Below are 15436 nucleotides of genomic sequence, written 5' to 3'. Positions count from 1 at the left end.
ACTGAGTCAAAGATGGACTACTGCGGGGAGGTTTGATGCTTCCTGTGCCCAGGGTTTTCACTAAAATTACTGAAAATTATGTTCTACAGGAGGGACACACACTACAGTCTTTACTAAGATGCTGTTGGCCAGTATAAAGGAGCACAGTGTATATGGGAATTGTTTAAGTTAATACATATTCATACAATCACATACAGGATGCTATGGTAAACAGAATACACTGTTTTTACAGTATACTTGGATGAGAGGCAGGGATTTAAAATCAGATTTCCAAGCAATTTGTTTCCTTATTTTCCTTTCCTGTAACCACAACAAAACTAAGCCTAGGTGTTTAGCATGTGCTATAGAGACTACAGAGGTTAAACCACACTTCTTAGGGTTACTGCTAGTATTTGAGCACCACAAAGAATATAATGAAAGGGATGGGGGAAAAATGCTTTTACTGACAGAGAAACACACAGATCTATAGAAACTATCTCAAGTATGTTGGTTACATACTTTTCTGCTGTAAATTATTGACAGAAAATCCTAAAATGTTTCACAAAATTGGAATTATTTTTAAATATTACCTGTCTTCTCTATATAACAATAACTCTTTCCTTTCTATATTTTAGTACAGTTGATCAAGAAAACCTGTAGAGTACAAATTTTACCGAATACTGCATAAAGAATTGCACTGATTAGTTGCAGCTACAGTATGACAATTATGGTACAATTTAGAGTGTTGCCCATAGTAGTAATCTCAGTGCAATTTACTTGCTAATATAAACTGTACACTGAATGAGTGCCTCTCCATTAAAACCTGAAGGTTTATGGTTGTGATTTATGCACTTGCTAGCCCGCAAACAGGTAACACATCCCAGAATAAACACGGAAGAAAACAGGAATTCTTCGTAGTGAGCATCACAGTAGTGAGCATTACAGAGATGAAAGAATTCAAAAAAATATGAATATACAGCACCTACAATTTGCACTTAAATGGCAGATGTCCCTGCTTTGATGTTCTTACCACATCAGAGTTCTCACTGTATTTGAAGTTGGAGACCAATAATTGTGTTAGGAATACATTTTCCACAAAATCCTCCACACCTTCCATGTATTTTAGTACCATCCTGGGAATTAGAAAAGAGAACAGTCAATCAAGAGATGTGACTGAAATCATAGTTGTACAAAAATCTCCTTGAGGTTTGCACACAATAGACCTTTGACAAATCGTTCCTACAAATACTAAATCAAGAGACAACATCAAATCAGCAAAACAGGTAAAGATCCTTTACCTTTATCACTGTATACCCTCTTCCCCGGGTTACCATCTAATGTTTTCTTAAACTGTGCACATTTACTGTTCTTGTTCAACTGATCTTTTGGTTCCCCACACAAATCAAGTTGGAGGCAAGCAATTGGTAAGGATCCTCTGTAGTAGGGTATCTCCAGTATATTGGGGTTTTAGGGTGGGTTTTTGGTTGTTTTTTTAAAAAGTATTATTAGATCATTTTCAATAAACCTGATTAATATGACAATAGGCTCTTAAAATCAGTAGGAGATGGGTAGACAGGTAGGGTCGATCTGGATTAGATTCTGGGCAGTGTGACTGAACATGCCGTGAGTTCTTTAAGAGTAAATTATGAGGCCTAGCTTTGACATTACATCTGGAAGAAGACTTAGATGGGTCAGAGACCTTGAGCGCTATTTTTGATTCACAGCAAGCTTTCACTACAGAGTCATCACTTGCCCCTCTGGAAGCATAATATTCCAAGCTTTAAGAGCAGGTAAAGGAAAACAACATTGACTTACGACTTACATGGGATTTGTGTATGTCAGCTGTTGCATAGTTGCCCTGAGCAATCCACCTAACTGTACTGGATAATCTCAGACCTGTACCAGCCAAATTAATGCTGAACTGTCCCTAACAAACAAAAGCAGAAAAAAAAAAAAAAGGTAAAACACAGAGCTGATAGACAGAGTTCAAAACAATAAAACGTTTTACATTGGCATATCTGCACATATTACTTATGGTATATCTAGACAGTAAGTACTCAAAGGTGGGTACTTAACCTGGGTTAGTTACAATGCATTATACCCCTTTTTTGACACTCAGAACATAGACACACAAACAAGTTATTCTGCAGTAAGTAGCATCTGTGCCTCAGCTGATCTGTAGCGTCTATCTGCAGAGTCTAATACAGAACTAACACAGAATCATAGAATAGTTTGGGTTGGAAAGGACCTTTAAAGGACATCTAGTCCAACCCCCCTGCAATGCTGACATCAGACAATTCAAATTATTTTAGCCTCCTTTCTTCATATTAAATTTTAATTTACAAAAAGTACAGACATACAACATGCAAGAATGAGGCTGGCTTTCTCGAAAGATTTTTTTTTTTAAGTGCCTGAACTTTTTGGAGATAACACGGTAAGGACCTACTGTTATCTGGAAATTACAGACAAAGCCAATTCTCAGCCATCTAATTCTCTGCCCTAGCATCATCATCATATTTTCAATTTCTTTCTCAGTAGACCTAACAGCATAACTGAACATGAACATAAGTGGAGGTTAAAATAAATAAATTTATTGCTAAATGGAATGCTTGGCAATATAAACCACTCAAAACAGTTTATTGATTCTAAAATATTTGCTTATGCAAATAAAAACTCTGAAAAATAGCTTTAAAACAGGGTCTGTTCATATGAGAATAAGAAATACAATAAAAGCAGCAAAATGCACTGCCTTGGTAAACAAACTGAGGTACATAAAATGATTAGGTTGCATTCACACAAAAGCACAATATGTTGGAAAGTAAGTACTACCTCCACAAAGAACTTGTCAGTTTAGGCAGCACTACAATCTGAAAACTCCCACACATGCCCATACAATTCACTGAAGGCTTGAATTTCTATAGTCAGACCTAGTTAATATTGCCTAAATCCTTAGATCAAAGCTTTAGCATAAATAACATTTCCATTACATATGGTCATTTCTGTATTTTATTGTTTTATTGTTTAATATTTTCATAGTGAGAGATGATATATATATAAATATTTGTGTGGGTATATGTATGTGTGCATGTATAAAGATGCAGCATTCAGCCTTTATTCTTGTGATTCGTTGGAATTCCTTCATAACAACTCAATCTTAGGTAGTTTGGTATGGCAGATTTGTCTTTTCACTGCTGTGTGAATTTGCTGTGGTTACAGCACTCATACTCAGGATGAACATAAGATCATATGAATAGGGTACGTAGTTCTTCAAGTGAAAGATTTCAATTTAATGAATACAGCATCTGGATGAAATTCATACAAATGGTGTGGAACACTTTCCACAATTAACGGGCTCAAAGTAATTCCATTCACAGTGATACAATTTTGTAAAAATAAATTAAAAGTGCTATGTACAGTTATAATGACAACTTGACAGCTGTCTGTCATATCAAGCGGTATACTCAAGGCCAGGAACAGATTTCAAGGACAGAGCACAGGAACTGAGGTCTTTAACTGTTAAAAATGTTAGTTTCTGTGCAGATCCTATAGATGGAAATGCACCAGTGCAAAACCACGTAAGCAGAATGACTTCCCAACAGAAGCTACAGATTGCAAAGAGTCTGCAGGTTGAAGGTATCCAATACTGGAATGAACGCCAACTGTTTTCTTGTTGGGGTTAAGTCTGCCTAACTTAGGCATTTCATTTGTACCTAAATTGTACAAAAATTGTCTCTAGCTACCCTCGAATGCATTCACTCACATAGCCTGTCTTATGTTCAAGCACCTAGGATAGATGGACAACAGGGATTCACCTCCATGCAAGTCTGAGCTAGTCTGTCTTAACTCCCTTTATAATCAGTGAAAAGGAATATGCACTTCTAGAAGATGGCTGACCTCATCCTAAAGTGTCTAATAGGGTAAGACTGGCTGAACTGTTTCCTAGGGAATCCCATTTCTGACAACAGACTCCAAAAGGAGCATACGTTGACTAGGTCAGACTAGGGCTATGTCTGCAATTAGCAAGAAGAGCACTGCAGTATGAGTAGATCTGTATAGAGTGAAAATGTTGGGCCAGGGAGCCCCATGTCTGTATATAGTAAACAAATTGGGGTTTTACTTTGGACTAACTCTCATCTAGTCCCATCGACTGAATCCTCATTAGGAGTTAGAGTGCATTAAGATCCTTCTTCTGGAACTCATTGTTTGATTTAGTTTCATCCAGAAGGCATCCCATGCATGTCTTTCAAGACTGTTTTGTGATGTGAACCAACAAACAGTAAGCTGGGACAATACAGAGACTACTTAAAAAGCACCATCCAATCCAAACTAAAACACCAATGTAGACACACCAATGGATGTATGAATTTTAAATCAAACTGCTCAGCAGGGTTGATTTCCTCTGGTAGTCTTCAAAGATATGAAGCATCAGGAGAGAAAGAGAGAAAAACTAAGAAAAATTCTGCAAGACTATAGAAAAGGAAAGTCACTGGAGGAGAACAAAGATTGAGAAGGCATTAGGGGAAACAAAGGATACATCACGTCCAGAGAGAGGGAGAGCAATATGTGAAGTACATAGAAAGTTGGATATATGTACATGGAGCCTAGAGAGAAAGTGTGGAGTAAACAATTTGAGGGAGAAACGAGGGGGCAGGAAAAGATGGTGGAAGAGGAGAGAAAAGAGTATGAAAAAAATGCTTATTAATGTAGCACACAGACCAGACAGAATAGGACATTGGTTTAGACCCTTACAGCTCTAAACCAGTCACATGTTTAGAACCTTACAGCTCTAAGCCAGTCACATAGATTTATTCATTTTCCCTCTCTTACACGCACATTTCAAGGGGATAAGAAATCATAAATACCTGTGGACATCTGGCAGCACTGTAGCAATCTCCAGCTGTAGCAAATGGAACGGCTCTCCCAAGTATAGTCTGAGCAAAAAGAAAATCTGTGGCTAGAAAACAGAAAATTACTCAGCACTGAAACTGCTGCGTTAGAAGTTCTGTTCTGGTGAAAACAGTGTGAAAAGGCATTAACATGTTTTGGGGTGTGGTTTTTGTTTGTTTGTTGGGTTGGTTTTTTTTACAAACTATGTTTTAAACAGTCCATTTTGGTTAATGCAACATCAGTCCAACCTACAAGCACAGTCTGTTTTCTGAGATAGGAAGGGTTTAGGAAGAGGAGGGATGTTCACTTGGATGCAGCTCCAAGTGAGCTGCTTGTGGGACACCTTGACACCTTCAGGCAGGGGCTTGAAAGTACTGCTAGACTCCTTGTTCATATAGTATGTCTGCCAAGGTCTGAGAAGGGGCTAACTACAGCATAGGAAAAGTTTCCCAGGAAAAATATGCCAGGGACTAAAAGAAAATGGATTAATGGGCACAAAACCTTAGAAACTGAAGCTAGTTCACACGTAAAATACAAATCTGCACGATTCATGCCACTTGACCACTTGGGACAAACTAACAAGGCAAGTAGTGGTGGTTTCTCCACTTTTTTTTTTTCTTTGAAGTTCCCATTGAATTCCTAAAGGAAACAAGAATTTTGTTTGTCCAAAAGTGGCATAATTTGATCTATAAGTACTACAAATGATAATCTGGTAAATCACCACCAGTGCAATTTCAATGGAATGCTCGCATTGGCTAAAACTGCCAAAATGCTTACTTTTAATTTGCATGGAGGCTACTTCAAATCTTATTTTGCTAAAAACAGTGAAGCCAGCTGCAAGGTAATCATTTCGACAGGCACAGTCTTGTCTTCTGCTTCCATTGAAAGGACATTCATATGGATTCTGCAACCTAGAGAGCAGCAAAGATTTAGTTTTCCTTTTGGCATTTTTCCATAACATAACATAACATAACATAACATAACATAACATAACATAACATAACATAACATAACATAACATAACATAACATAACATAACATCATAGTGAATGATTAAATATTAAACAACAGTTACTGAATAAGAAGGTCAGCTATTATTCTTGGCTCAGCTGAAACACTAATTTCTACACCATTTCTACTAAAAGCAAGATTGAAAATTTTTATAATCATTTAATGGAATTAACACAATTTCAGCCTGGGAGTATCCACATCTCTACATGTGTGTCCATATGCCTGGATATTCAAGATGGAAAATCAAGGAAAAAAATTTCTACTTATCTGTTCTCACAAAAGGTAAGTATTATTTTATTCTTTTATTTTGGAAGCAATAAATGCACTTCATAAAATTACAAAACCACTTATGTACCTGAATCCATATACTTCAGAAAAGTTGTCTGCTTCACCTTTTACCAATGTCAGATATTCTTTGGGATTCTCTAGGTGCATGCCTGAGCAATAAATCTGGAAGAGAAAATACAACCCTTTAGCAAAATCTTTATTAGAACAGTTTTATTTCATAAAAATATGTGCTCATAAAAACTCATAAATATTAAAAGTACCTTTATCATCCTTCCCTTAACGTTAAGTAGATATTCACCATCCTTTCTAATCCCTTTTTTAATCTGGATATCTTTGCAGGTGGTAAGAAGTTCACCTTCAAAATGAATGATTAAATAATTTTAATACTTCATGAATAGAGATTAGTTTTAGGACTTACTTTTGCATAATTGTGCTCCAAATATATTTATAGCTTTTATATAAATAGCCTGGAAAAACATTAAGTTCAGCTGAAAATTACAGCTGTCACTTACATTCTTCCTCATGGCAGATCTTTCTGGCATCTGGTTTTAAACGTGGAAGGCACAAGTCACTGGGTAAGCCATTTTCAGTCATACATTCTACGGTTCTCTGCTTGACCCCCGCTCCGCAAGACACCGAGCACTAGACATGGACAGCCACCAAGAGTTAGTTTAAAAAGTAGTAACTAACATAATAATGTCAGCAAATTTGTCTTGGCCTTTGTTTGAGTGTGAGGCAGCTATCAAAAATGAGCTTGCACATCTGTACTCACCTTGGTCCACTTCCCCACTCTCCAGGTAGCTGCTTGTGAACATCCTTTGATATTACATTTATAAGTGTATGGGGACGGCTCTACGGGGCATTCTTGGTACGCTACAGCTCGAAGGCCATGGGTGTGCTGATTTTTAACAGAATGGATTCCAACACAGTATGTGATCCTCTGCAGGTAACCAAACCCACAGCTGGCGGAGCACTGAAATAAAATCCCCAAGCACAGGCATTATTGTTGTGAAACTGAACCTTTCCGCGGCGTTGCCACTGCAGGTAAGTCAGCTCTGATCCTCACTTTAGGCAAAAGCCTGTAATCCGGCGCGTGCCGCCTCGGGGCCGGTACATCAGTGTGCAGACGGGCAGGTCTACAATAGTGATGCATGCAAGGAGATGGAAAGTCCCATCCTGCCCTTTCCTCAGAGCTCACAGAGGTCCCAGAGCAGTTGCCTCTCGGCTGTAGCACACACAGACACGCACAGGTAGGTAGTGCAGGTGTGCAAGGGAATAAAGGCACTGATCCATCACTTCACTGAAATCAAGGAAAAGATTTTTGCTCACTTCAATGAGATCAGCTTGCAAGAGTTTCCTGGGAACCAGCAAAGGAATCCTGTGCTGGGGGCAGCTGTCCTCTAGCTGGTGTTCATCGGTCCCAGGGAGCTACCAGAGGACTGATAACACGGACACTACAATAAATCATGACCGACTAGAAGGTTCAATGTGGAGACAGTTTAGGCACCCATGTTCAGATGAAAAGACGCAGTTTTTGCTCTGCATACGTAACGTACCTATAACAGCATATAACACTCTTTACAGTAAAGTTATGTAAAAAATGTGAGCGATATAATGAGTTTACCTGTGACAGTTCTCCTGTAAACACAACATATTTAGAGGGAGCTATTCTGCAGTTTTTGGTTGATGCAGGCTTTGTAGCAGGATCACAGAAGCTTTCATCCACTTGGAGCTGGTTTTCATCCACACATTTAACCTGCCGGTGTATTTCCTTTCTTCTATGTGATGGAGAGCACTGAGAGTGAGAAAAACAATCACAGGTTTTGTGCTTAAACTAGCCATTTACAGAACAACATTATTTACCGATTGCCACACACCAGTAAAAGCAGATGGCGATAATATTTATGACATCTGTTATCAGTGTTGGACTGAATTACTCATTGAATCAAAATCCTTTACTTTGTTTTCAAACAAAAGTTCAGGTACACTTAATCAGCTGAAAAACAATAGCACATAACGATGTGAGGCTGTAAATGTTGGGTGAGATGAAGGAAAAAATTAAAATGTCAGGTCAAGATGATAGGCTGAGTATAAAAGCTATTCTGTATGAAAAAGGAAGAGCCTGAAAAGGATTTCAGTGAAATATGAAAGAAATAAGCTGGTCTTGAAAACAAGCCAAAGAGGATCCCTAGAGGTATGTACATGATATTACACTGATAAAACAAAAGAAAGCAAATTAATGTGCCTGTTAATAAAGCCAGTGGCAGCTTCAGGCAGATATCTGTTGAGGGTTTGCTTTTGCCCTGAGTGTCCTCAGACATCTCCCCATGGCAAGTCGGTGGGATGGAGAGTCGTCGCAGTTCTGCCAGGACAGGATGAGAAACTTGCTGCCACCAGAATCCAGAAAAGTGGAGGTACAGGCTAAGTAATACATGTCAACAGCACATCCCCAGCAATGGGTGCTTAAACTAACTTGTTTGAACTTGCTGTGATAAAAAACGAAGGCTCAAACACACAAACTCCAGTTTCAGCAGAAGCAATAATCAATACCGTCACCTACTCCAGTCAGAGACCTGAACCTAACTTAATATTAATTCGGACCCAACAACAGCCAATTCGAAGACTCATCAATGTCTGACACAAAGATCCAGCCTATTGTTCAAATTTTATTATTATTGACTCAAAGCAGCAACTTGAAGTACAAAACCCAGATGCTGTACGGTAAAACAGCTCTGCCAGAGGAAACCTCTAACGTCCCCATGGAGAAAAAGTTTTTCATAATGTCCAGATTAAACCTCTCTGTCTTCACATCACTCCTCTTGCCTTCCCACCATGCCGACACTGTGCAGAGCCTGGCTCCGTCCTCTTGGTAACTTCCTTGTTGTGGACTTGTATCAGAGGATGGAGCGTGGATATAGTCGGCTGCTGTAACTTACAGAAAAGCCTGATCTTTTAAGGGCATGGAGTAGCTCAGAATATTAGGCACATAAGGAATAACCCAGGCATGAGGTAATGGGGACAGGCAGAAGAATCTTTTTCTTCATGTTTTATACATTAGTCTTGTAGATATTCTTCTCTTTAGTATGAACATGCATGTTTGGTAGGAGAATGCTGGCTGCTGCTGTCAGCCAGCCTCCGGCTGCAAGCTGGAGAAATGCTAGAAATAGAAATTTTTCTGCTGTGCTGTGACTGGTGAGGCGAGGAAACGACACGGCAGCACTCAGAGCTGAGACAGCTGGGCAAAATACCGTGCCTTCGGTGGAGGACGTACGGAACTGGGAGTGGAACACAGATGGATGAACACTTGAACTACTGTTAATACTAGATGTACAGGGCTAGATATGGATCTGGTGAGAGAAGGGAATTGAACACAGGAATTTCAAGCAAGCAGCAATATCCTTGTGGAAAAAATGATGAGCTAGGCAGAAGGTGTAGCGAAACACAAAGCATTTGTCACGGAGAGCTCCGAATACCCGTTGTGCTAAACTTCCAATTCCTGATTTTAACAGCTTCATATAAGATTAGAACACTTGGAAGAAACATGTATTGTCAGCTTTCCTTCAATATAGCTTAACAGAGGAATATATATGTCCGAAATGTACAAGTATAATCCAGGTTTTGCAGAGCACCAACAAATGATTTATACGTTAAAAGTAGTCACTTCTGCAGCATTGTGCCTCTGAGACTTCTGAGTCTTCATATTCAAAGTTTCAGGGGGTTTGCCCTGGCAAACTTAACAGTGCAGATTAAGATGACACAACTGCACAAACTGGGTTTTTGTTTAATGTTACAGAAAGAGACAGGCTCTTCTGTACACCATTTCAGGTATTATACATAATTTTTGGTTTTCTCTCTCCCTCTCTCTTTACATATGTTTGCATACATGGCTACAAAAGTTATTAAATTTTTAGCATGTAGAAAACAATCATCACATCTTTAAAAATGACAGTTCTCTCCTGAAGGTATGTTTAGATTTTCTTAAAGATTAAAATGCATATTTGGTAGGAGAATGCTGAGTTTTATTTTGCTTCTTATCTTTTCTGATAAGTTTGCCATACAGATCTTCTTGATCTGTTGTCCAAGGGTTTTACGTCTGAGGTTTTTACTTCCAGCTGACATTATTATTTATTTCTGTTTTTAAAATAATATTTCATAATGAGGTTTTATTAAACATTTTATGTAATATGTAAAGAACTTTGTATTCAAATTACACAGTTACATCAATATACGCCTGCTCATAGCTCCACCAGAGATTTTGCCTACACCGGTAGACAAGCAATCCTGTATGAGAGAGTAAACCAAACCTTCGACGTTTTTTGTCACTCTCTTTAGTTTTGCAAGCTTGACCTTCAAAATATCCAGCATGGTCACTTGTTGTTCTGTAACCTAACAACCATTAGAAATGTATCAAAATGCGAAAAATAAGAAAGGAAAGAAAAAAAAAAGAAGACTCGTTTCATCATTCAGTTATTTCAGAGAAGTTGAAAGCCTTACTTACATCTTCCCGTTCATCTGCCAGCCACCGGTACTGCAGGCAGGCAGGCGGCCAGCAAGGCCTCTTGCCAGCGGGCCGGGTGTCATGGCGACACATTGCTTCACTCACTCGACCCAGGCCCTTCAGCTGACAGGAGATGTCCCTTTGCTGTGTCCCCACCCCACAGGATACAGAACACTAAAATTGATCAGAAATAGTTCAGTCAGTGTGAAATGAGGCTGTCCCCAGAGGGTGGGGATGTATACTTATCTAGAAATTTATATCTCTTATATATATCATTTCAAATATACTTCACAGACCCTACCACACTAGCGTTTCGTTGTATGTGAAGAAATTTACGTTGAAAATGTAAAACTACAATTAAAATCAAAATTTGTAAGAGATATGGAAAATAAATGCATCTGAAGTACCTAGACTGATCTTTCTGCTTAATTCACAGTAGGAACATGACTATAGGCATGCGCAAAGCAAAACTTTACATTTTTGCAGTTTAAGTTCTGAGTTTACATAATTTTTTTATCAGAGACTGACAGTCTTGTCTGTTTTAAAGAGCAAATATTAAAATGAAAGAAAAAATTCTCGGTATCTCAGGTTAGAAAAATCTTGCAAATGGTGCAGTATTTTGAGGATACTTCTCTTTCTGTTGCAGATAGTACTAAGGATTTTGAATCCTGAGGAGCTTACAAAGGTTCAGATCCTTCCTGCCACATGCCTCTTTTCCTCCTTCCTGGCCAAAGGTATTTCGCTACGACGCTAAGGCTTGCTGAGATAGACAGCCTTTTACCCCAGTCAGAAGCATGATTAGGTCCCAAAGCCTACCTAAGGACTCAAACCTAATCATGGAGTAGATATTGCTCTATCAAGTGTGGCCAAATTGTGGAGAGTGGTAATGTGTCTTTATCAACGTGGGGAATTATTTTTTGAAAGAGTGAGTGAAATGCAAAAGATTGCCATGTGCTCAGTTACACACAATTTCACAACAAGGAGTGAGATCTTTTACAGGGAAAAAGCCAATATTTGTGCCCAGAGTCCCTTTTTCTTGTCCTTCCCTGACAGACCTGGCTTCACTTCAATATTCTGACTATGGTAGCAATTACAGTGGTGCAACTGAATTCATCGCTGAAGGTAAGAAGTAAATTTTTAAAACTTATAGTTAACTTGCATTTACAAGGTACTTATCCATACAAGGTTCAGATTACCAAATACTTTCAGTTTTCACGGCTGTTTACTTTTAATTACTCTCAAAAGAAAGAAAGAAAAAGAAAATAACTACTTATAGATTTAATTGCAATGTGCGTATTAAAAGCTTCCTAATAATTACTTCCATTGAAGCAGGTTGTCATGAATATGATCTTGTCTTGTGCTCCCATAAAGAACATAATTATAGGGGATTTTACATACCTCTTTCCATCTGCTGGCCTTCCAAGCAGGACATCTTCCAGCTCTACAGATTTTGTATGTCCGTGGTTTTTTTAAATGTCTGCAGTTTCCTTCCTCTACTTTAGCTTGGAAGCTATTAAAACAATGCACATCACGAAACTTCAAACCTTTTCCACAGGAAACAGAACACTGAAAAGAGAAGTGTATTTCATTACGGTACTAAAAAATCTCAAAGTAGTAAGAAAACCAAAAGAAGCTGTGGCCTTGCCCAAAGTGGACTCTGATTATAGGAGCAAGTTTCCGTATTATGACACAACATCTGTTGTACGTATCAGAATTTTTTGCATAAGCTCTCTCGTACTGAGCATTACTGAACAACATCTCATGTCTTGTTCATTCATTCATGTCATCGTTGATGAATACCTGAGCTCAGCCATCCATATCCATGCAGGAGACAGCTTGATATTACGATCTCACAAGAACGTGCTCTAGCAGCCTCTTTCCAGTACGTATATTGCTATTTTCATGTAAGCATTCTGCTCATTGTAAGCATTAAAGAAAGAAAAAATGCAAAATCATGGGTATGCATGTTTCCAGCTATTAGGCCATGAAGTGGTGTTTGCTCTGGCACCTCCCTTCCATGAGCTTCGGATATCTTGCTGTACGTGACAGAGGCAAAAGAAGAGGTATAAAATAGACACTATAGGTTATGGTGCAGTCCCTGGAGGCATGGCCTTGCCCTGCTGTCTCGGTATTCTGTTTCCTCCAGAAAGTTGCTATGATATACACGGCTGGCTCTAGGATCTTCCTCCCTCCCACCAACGTAAGATTAATGGGGCTGCAGACACGTTTTGTGAAACCCACCCTGGCAGTACGCACTAGCCATGATTAGAGCAGGTTTGGCAGATGGGTTTTCTCTTCTGGAGAAACAGCCATTCCTCTGCTATATTCCTGGACTGCCTCAAGACTTCAATGAGGTTCGAATTTGATTTTTCAAACCAGGGCTGTCCTGGAGCAGTGCTGCAGGTCCTAGGGGACTTTCAAACAAAGAACATCTGAAGCACTTCCAGATTCGGTGGCTACACAGTTGACTTGTCTTGGATCACCAGCATTTTGAATGTAAGCACTTAAGTATTATTATTATTTTAATCTTGTCATTAATCTTCCCAGTTTATGTCATCCTATCAAAAAGTTTCGAACAATGGAGTTCATTCATTTTCTGTCTAGAGAAAGAACATAGTTAATTTGTTTTAGGATTTCCTCTGTACTTTATTTTACACCTGGGCAAACGTTTCCTACACAATCAGGTAGGAAGTTAATACTCAAATCAAAATTTAATTTCCAAGTGGATGTGTGAAGGATTTAAATGTAGGCTTTCTTCCAAAGCACCTAAGATATTTCTCTTCTTTTTTTCTTGCATTGTCATCTGTGTCACTAGCATTACACACAAACCTATCAAACACTTTTAAAAACATGTATCTTCTATTTTCAGGAAATGAAGTTCAGAACATCCAGCTTTCAGTCAAAAATCAGGCAAATATTTGCCTGAGAACAACAGATGGAGAAAAGTTTTTAAAGTATAGAACAAGCAACTATAATAAATTAACCTGCTAGGAAAGAAACATTTTTCACAATAACAATAGCTATACTTCATTAAACAGAATCTCGGCGGACTCACTTGTCCTCAAATACTACAGGGATTCCTATGTGTCCTTAAACATTTATATGTGTAATCTTAAGGGTTTAACTGAAACTGTGAATGTGTCTAAAATTAAATCTTTGCAGAATAAAGCAATAAATTTAATTTATCACACAATACAATGAATATCATGTTTCTTTTAAGCACACATAATTGTATTTGCAAGAAGATAAGAGTAGTGATATGGTCACACCTTGCCTTTTATAATTCCAGCAAATAAGAATGTTTCTTTCTAAATTAAATCATTTTGCTCCTAGCAAAATCTTTAAATTTATCAGTTTAAAATACTGTTCATGTAGTTTTACAACTTATGTATTATTAATTTAGAAAGCACTTTAAGATAGGAAAATACTTCCTAGAACAGAAATTACCTGAAACTAAATTCTTTTTTTCATATTATCTATGAATAACATAGGTCAAAAAACTTAAAACTCTGCAAATGATATAATTATAAAGGACTTTCAGAAAACTCAGCTCTGAATTCAGAGAATTTAATTATCAAAGCAGGCAAGATAACATGCATGCATGAAAGATAAAATACTAATATGATCCTGATAACTGATTTCACCCTCCCTTAAAGCTTTTTTTTCAGGAATTTCAACCCTAAAATGTAGACATAAAGAACCCCCAAACTTTGAAGATTCTTTCTCTTTATTCTTCAGTAGTTAAAAGTGAAGCGCAGCACCTTAACCTCCTGCTATGGTGTGTTAGGAAAACACCACATGCCCCTCCTTCCTCAATGGCTTTCACCTCTGAAGCATAAATGAGGCTCCAGAGGGCTCTGAGATAGAGCCCTTCTAGTCCTTGTGGGGATGGCATTCCAGACTGAGAACTGCAACCAAAGGAGTTGTCCCAAGAAGTCCCCACTTCAGGAGGTGAGGCTTCCCCCAGCATAGAATAATCTCACTCTTTAATCGCTCATTGCCCTCAACGTTAAGTATCAAGACAACACTTTTCAGTATATATACATATTTGTTCACACATTTTGGGCAGATATCTTTTGTTCAACAAAAATGAGCTTTATTGTACAGGGCTAATGGCTGCTGATAACAATAAAATAGGCAAAGAAATCTTTTACGCTGCATCTCAGTCTTCTAAAGATCTTCCAGTAATATCTCTACCCACTAAATAAAACATTACATGTTTATTTCTACACAGGTTAGAACTGGGTCTGGGGGGTTTTTTGTTTTTTTTTTCCCTCTTCATTGGTCCAAACTCAACTGAGATACATCTCTTTTATATTTAAATGGCATGCTTTAATCTTTATCATTTGTGCTATTTTTTTTGTCTAAAGAAAGAAATTGAAGAATTGCATGTTAAGTTAGCCTATTATAAGATATTTTTCATAGCTACAGAGCAATTCCTGTATAAAGAGATTATCTGCAGTCCTTTTTCATAAAAATCTTCTACAGAATTTTGTAAGTAGAGTACAATTATACGGAATTAAGAGAATCCACACTTGTTTTCAGTCATATTAGATGAGAAGCTGAAGCAGGAGTTCAGAAAGGAAAATACTAGGTTGGGTGTTGAGAATATGAGTCGTTATGAACAGTTATTTTGAATACTACTTAAACTTTCTTACACTCAAATACTGTTTAGCTTTGATGACTCAAGCTAGCTGAAACTTGTTGTTATCTTAATGTTAAATGCAGAAATACAAATGAAAAATACTGATAATCTGTAGGTAGAAATTTATT

General features: G+C 38.0%; 1 protein-coding gene across 1 annotated transcript; it reads right to left on the bottom strand.

Moving 5' to 3' along the window:
- Nucleotides 1-1026: 1026 nt before the first annotated feature.
- On the bottom strand, nt 1027-12229 carry LOC104617946 (A disintegrin and metalloproteinase with thrombospondin motifs 20-like; the record flags this gene model as incomplete). The annotated part of the gene is made up of 11 exons (XM_010283393.1): nt 1027-1112; nt 1802-1906; nt 4842-4933; nt 5644-5777; nt 6233-6327; nt 6426-6520; nt 6678-6807; nt 6938-7138; nt 7790-7960; nt 10664-10837; nt 12062-12229. Coding segments are annotated over 11 exons (1451 nt in total), but the record flags the coding sequence as incomplete, so codon positions are not given.
- Between the last annotated feature and the right edge of the window lie 3207 nt (nt 12230-15436).

Source organism: Phaethon lepturus, unplaced genomic scaffold (assembly GCF_000687285.1).
Source record: "Phaethon lepturus isolate BGI_N335 unplaced genomic scaffold, ASM68728v1 scaffold21623, whole genome shotgun sequence".
Taxonomy (NCBI): domain Eukaryota; kingdom Metazoa; phylum Chordata; class Aves; order Phaethontiformes; family Phaethontidae; genus Phaethon; species Phaethon lepturus.
Note: the sequence above shows the minus strand (reverse complement) of the source record. Positions and strands in the feature narration are given on the sequence as shown.